This window comes from Cyprinodon tularosa, unplaced genomic scaffold, assembly GCF_016077235.1.
Source record: "Cyprinodon tularosa strain WSP-4 unplaced genomic scaffold, ASM1607723v1 ctg933, whole genome shotgun sequence".
Classification (NCBI taxonomy): Eukaryota; Metazoa; Chordata; class Actinopteri; order Cyprinodontiformes; family Cyprinodontidae; genus Cyprinodon; species Cyprinodon tularosa.
This window is the reverse complement of record NW_024039711.1, coordinates 60,808-65,888: the sequence shown is the minus strand read 5'-3', so window position 1 is coordinate 65,888 and position 5,081 is coordinate 60,808. Positions and strand designations below refer to the sequence as shown.

The window sequence follows — 5,081 nt, the reverse complement described above, 5'->3', positions numbered from 1 at the left end:
AAAATCCCACCATCATCCAGCATATGTTCAGTTTCTCCCCAAATATATATGTAGATTTTTGTAACGGGGATAAGGATAATTCAAAACTGCTTTTTTTTTAATGAACTTGTTCACTACTTCCAAACTCAGCATCTCTTTTCATTCCTGTAATAAGAAGTTTCTTTTGAATGGATTTGATTAAAGTTTAAGTCCCTCGGTATAAAATAAATATTTTGATGGAGATAAGAACTCTGCTTCCTCGTTGGTGAATAACCAATAGTTTGGATCCAATCATTTAAATAAACGGTGTTAGTTTTATATATATATATATATATATATATATATATATATATATATATATATATATATATATATATATATATATATATATATATATATATATATATATATATATATATATATAAGAATTGTGCTATAATTTCTAGTCACCAATCTGTTGCTGCTATATTTTAATTTGACGAACCGGAATTTGTCGATGTTCTTTTTCCTGTTTGGTGCGATTGCAATTGCGGATCTTGACCTGGCCAGACCGTATGACCACAGTGTACCAATCTTCTGTTGGCTACTTCCAACAGGATAATGCGCCATGTTATAAAGTAAATCATCTCAGACTCATTTCTTGAAACTTTTCCACTTAAGTAATTGTGAATTGAGCATATTGACAGACAACATTTTATTTTTTATCTTAAATGCAATTTTTTTTTTTATAATTACTGCTCTAAATGTATTGCTCTGTCAGCTAAAGATCTGTTTTGGTCTCTATACTTTAATTAAATAAATCAATTCAAGCTAAAATGTGAGAGGCTATACTAAGCCTGATCTCTTTGTATCAGAGATTTTCTTCCTCAGAAAGATGTCACTTGGGGTAAAACCCCCCCTGCAACCCTGGTTTGCATTTGTATAGCTCACAGCATGTTCATTTACATGTTAAAGCCTCCCCTAGAATTCCATGGGGGGGAGGCATGGGGGGAACACTGCCTAAGAGAGTCCACGTCAATTTCTGACAATTTACGGGAGTTTTCGGCGAAGCCTGCAAATTGTCGTAAACTGCCGCTAACCTGAAGTTCCACGACAATCTACAGTGCCGCATATTGACGAAAATCCCACTTTTCATGCAGTGTAAATCTGTACTATTCTATTCAGTTTATTTCTATAGCTCCAGTTCACATCATGTCATCTCTAGGCAATTTCCAGTTCACCAGATCATCCAGTCAGATTGATTCAAAGTTTTCTATCTAAGGAAAACCAGCTGATTGCATCGACTCATTGACTCTTCAGCAATCCCTCACACTAAGCTTGTTTGTAGCGACAGTGGAGAGGAAAAACTCCCTTTTAACAGGAAGAAACCTCCAGCAGCAGTGTGAGCGGCCATCTGCTGAGGCCGACTGGGGTTCAAGGAGACAGAAGCAGAGATAGAAAAAGAAGCATAGATACAAAAGGCAACTGTCAACCAGGAAACACACAGCCAGGCAGACGAGCTCTGAGCCAGCTCCCATGTCAGAGGATGAAGAGAGCACATCCAGTTAGTCACAGTCAGAGAAACAGGACTACACTGAAAAACAGGCCAAGCTCCAACATCTAGAAAAAAAGGTGTTGATGGCAGCAGCACAGCTGATATTTCTGGAGTCACAGCCAAACAGGAACAGACCAGATGAAGCTACTATGAGAAAAAGCAGAGAGAGCAGAACGTTAGAGATTGAACTAATAGATTCTGCAGAGTGGGAGAATAGAGATAGACAACATATTCTCATTATCAGTGCGTATGAAATCGTACCAAAAGTTATGCACACTATTTCGTACGTTTTGGACGTTTTTCCTCAAAAAACCACATCAGTGCGCATGCGCTGGCAGACAGAAAAAAAAAGCAGATCCGCGGACGGACGTAAAAATGGGAAAAACTGTGCAATCATCACTTATTCATGTCTGTAACTACGTTGCTTGCTGTTTTATATCTTAGGGTTAAGGTCAGGGTTAGGGCTAATTGTAATTTATATTCTATATTCGTGAATGGTGCGTCAGATGCGCATGCGCATACAACGAAAAAAACGTCCAAAACGTACGAAATTACAGTGCATAACTTTTCGTACGATTTCATACGAACTCACAATGAGAATAGGTTGAGATAGAATGAAGCAGAATGATGAAATAGGGGTCCCTATGTCCTCCAGCAGTCTAAACCTATAGCAGCATAACTATAGAGATAGCTCAGGATAACCTGAGCCACCCTAACTATAAGCTTTATCAAAAAGGAAAGTTTTAAGCCTAGCCTTAAAAGTAGATAGGGTGTCTGCCTCACGGACTAATGCTGTCTACAGAAAATCACTCAAGAAAACCAAAGTATTTTGGATGAGGTATAAGAAATGCAGAGCCACAATGGGGCCAAGGCCAATAAGCTCATTGTTTTACTTCTAGTAACACTAGATGAGGCATACAGATAGGCGACTGTAAACATCAGAGCTGCAGGGACTTCATAGTTGGTGTGTAAATGATCTGATCATCAAACTGTTATTTGCTAGATATAGAGGCCCTCAAACTGACATTATCCTGATTTCAGCTGAATTTGACTGGATCCTATAGAAGAAAAAAATCCATTCAGTTTGCAAAGCTTATAAAAAATGATTAACAAAAGTCAAGGTAATATCGGTTATATATTCCACCATGTTTCAGTTGGTTGATTAAACATAGTTTAGGTTTCTTATAGGTTTGTTTTCCACTTCAATCTCAGTTGATGAAAAAATGTTCTCCATTCAAGTAGTTTTCTGTTTCCTTCTTAGTTTTAGTCGAACCCTGCTGCTCAGGGCAGCTCAGCCACATTGATGGTCTTGGCCGTCCGAAAATAACACGTCAGTCCTCCTTCGTGCACCAGCTTCCTCGGGAACGCGCAGTTCATGAACCAAGCCGTGGGTGCGTCCCGGTGCCATCAGGCACCACCCGGAGGCAGAGCGCGGAACCCTCCGTAAAGCCTTCTGAGTGGAAAAGCCCACGCAGAGGAGGATGGGCGTCCTGCTGTCCGCTCTGTGTCTGTGGGCGCCCACAGGGTGAAGCTCACAGCTCATACCGGACAGGATGGCAGCGCTGCAAAGCTCCAACTCCACGTCTGTGTGGAACCGGTCCTCAGTGGAGCTGAACCGGTTCCGCAGCCTGAGTGAAATGGATGTTCCAGCAGAAAGTTCTCCTGCGCTGCGCATCATCATCTCCATCGTGTACCTGCTGGTGTGCGCTGCGGGGCTGCTGGGGAACCTGCTGGTCTTCTTCCTGATGAAGGCGGGCAGCGGCAGGAGGAAGAACTCCGCCATCAACATGTTCATCCTCCACCTGGCAGTTACGGACTTCCAGTTCGTCCTCACTTTACCGTTCTGGGCGGTGGACATTGCGCTGGACTTCAGCTGGCCGTTCGGAAACGCCATGTGTAAAATCCTCCTGACAGTGACGGTGATGAACATGTACGCCAGCGTGTTCTTCCTCACAGCCATGAGCGTCACGCGCTACTGGTCGGTGGCTTCAGCTGTGAAGAAGCGGCGCCTGCAGCCAGCCTGGTGGCTCATCCCTGCGCTCTGGCTGTGCGCCATGGCGGCCTCTCTGCCTACGGCCGTGTTCTCCACAGTGAGAAGGGTGGCGGGGGAGAGACTGTGTCTGATGGGCTTCCCGGAGGGCCAGCCTTGGTTTCTGTTTCACTACCTTCAGAAGCTTCTGGTGGGTTTTGTGTTCCCCATGCTGATAGTGACCGTGTGCTACCTGCTGCTGCTGCGCTTCGTCCGCCTGCGCTGCAGGAACAACCACCAGGTGAAGCGGAGCTCCAAGGTGACCCGATCGGTCACCATCGTGGTCCTTTCCTTCTTTATCTGCTGGATGCCGAACCAAGCCATCACTCTCTGGAGCCTTCTGGTGAAGCTAAACCTTCTCCACTGGGATCTAGCTTATTATATGGTGCACACCTACCTCCACCCAGTCACTGTGTGCCTGGCGCACACCAACAGCTGCCTCAACCCGGTCCTGTACTGCCTCATGCGCAGGGAGTTCAGGAAGAGGATCAAAGCTCTGTTCTGGAGGATGTCCTCTCCATCCGGGAGGAACCCATGCCGCCTGAGGCCTTTCTCCAGGGCGGTCAGAGAGGACACGCAGACCGCCGTCCCTCTCAACATCCTGGAGACGGTTTTAACGGACCAGTGCGACACGGACGCGGAGCAGCAGAGGTAGCAGGAGCACATGAAGTAGAAAGGCAGAACAATTAAACTATTCAGTTTATTTCTATAGATTCACATCATGTCATCTCTTGGCAATTTCCAGTTCACCAGATCATCCAGTCAGATTGATTCAAAGTTTTCTATATAAGGAAAACCAGTTGATTGCATCGACTCATTGACTCTTCAGCAATCCCTCACACTAAGCATGCTTGTAGCGACAGTGGAGAGGAAAACTCCCTTTGAACAGGAAGAAACCTCCAGCAGAACCAGGCTCAGTGTGAGCGGCCATCTGCTGAGGCCCACTGGGGTTCAAGGAGACAGAAGCAGACATAGAAAAAGAAGCATAGATACAAAAGGCAACTGTCAACCAGCTTCACAGGCGGCACACAGCCAGGCAGACGAGCTCCGAGCCAGCTCCCATGTCAGAGGATGAAGAGAGCAGATGGTAAACAGATGTTGAAATATGACTGTTGAGGGGTGAAAGTACCCACAGAGGCCAACTGAACTCTGATTGCTCTGCGTGTATACGCCTTTGGACTTACCTATAGTGGACAAATTAGGATTTTTTTTTATTCATATTTTTCAGCTTTATGTCTAACAAGTAATTAAACAGAAATCTAAGTACTGCTTTGTTTGAAGCAAGTCATATTTTATGGATATTAATGATGGGTTAGAAATGCTTTGGCCGTCTGTGTTTGCTCTAAGTAGGACTACTAATGGTCAGGGGCGGATATAGGAAATGTGGGGCTCTAGGCAAAGACAGGCAGGGGGCCCTCTAAACTAAGAAGACAGCACATAAAACAGACCCATTCTACAGATAGAGAAATGTTAATAGAATAGACATCCATTATTTGTTCTAGGTTGTGTCCCTCTCTTCTTGTCCCTTTTCTTCTTGTT

At 44.4% G+C, this 5,081-nt stretch overlaps 1 protein-coding gene across 1 annotated transcript; it reads left to right on the top strand.

Moving 5' to 3' along the window:
• Positions 1 to 2,884: 2,884 nt before the first annotated feature.
• Positions 2,885 to 4,212, top strand: LOC119776448 (relaxin-3 receptor 1-like). The gene has a single exon (XM_038274843.1). The coding sequence runs from the start codon at positions 3,067 to 3,069 to the stop codon at positions 4,195 to 4,197; it is 1,131 nt and encodes a 376-aa protein (XP_038130771.1). The 5' UTR covers positions 2,885 to 3,066; the 3' UTR covers positions 4,198 to 4,212.
• Positions 4,213 to 5,081: the final 869 nt, after the last annotated feature.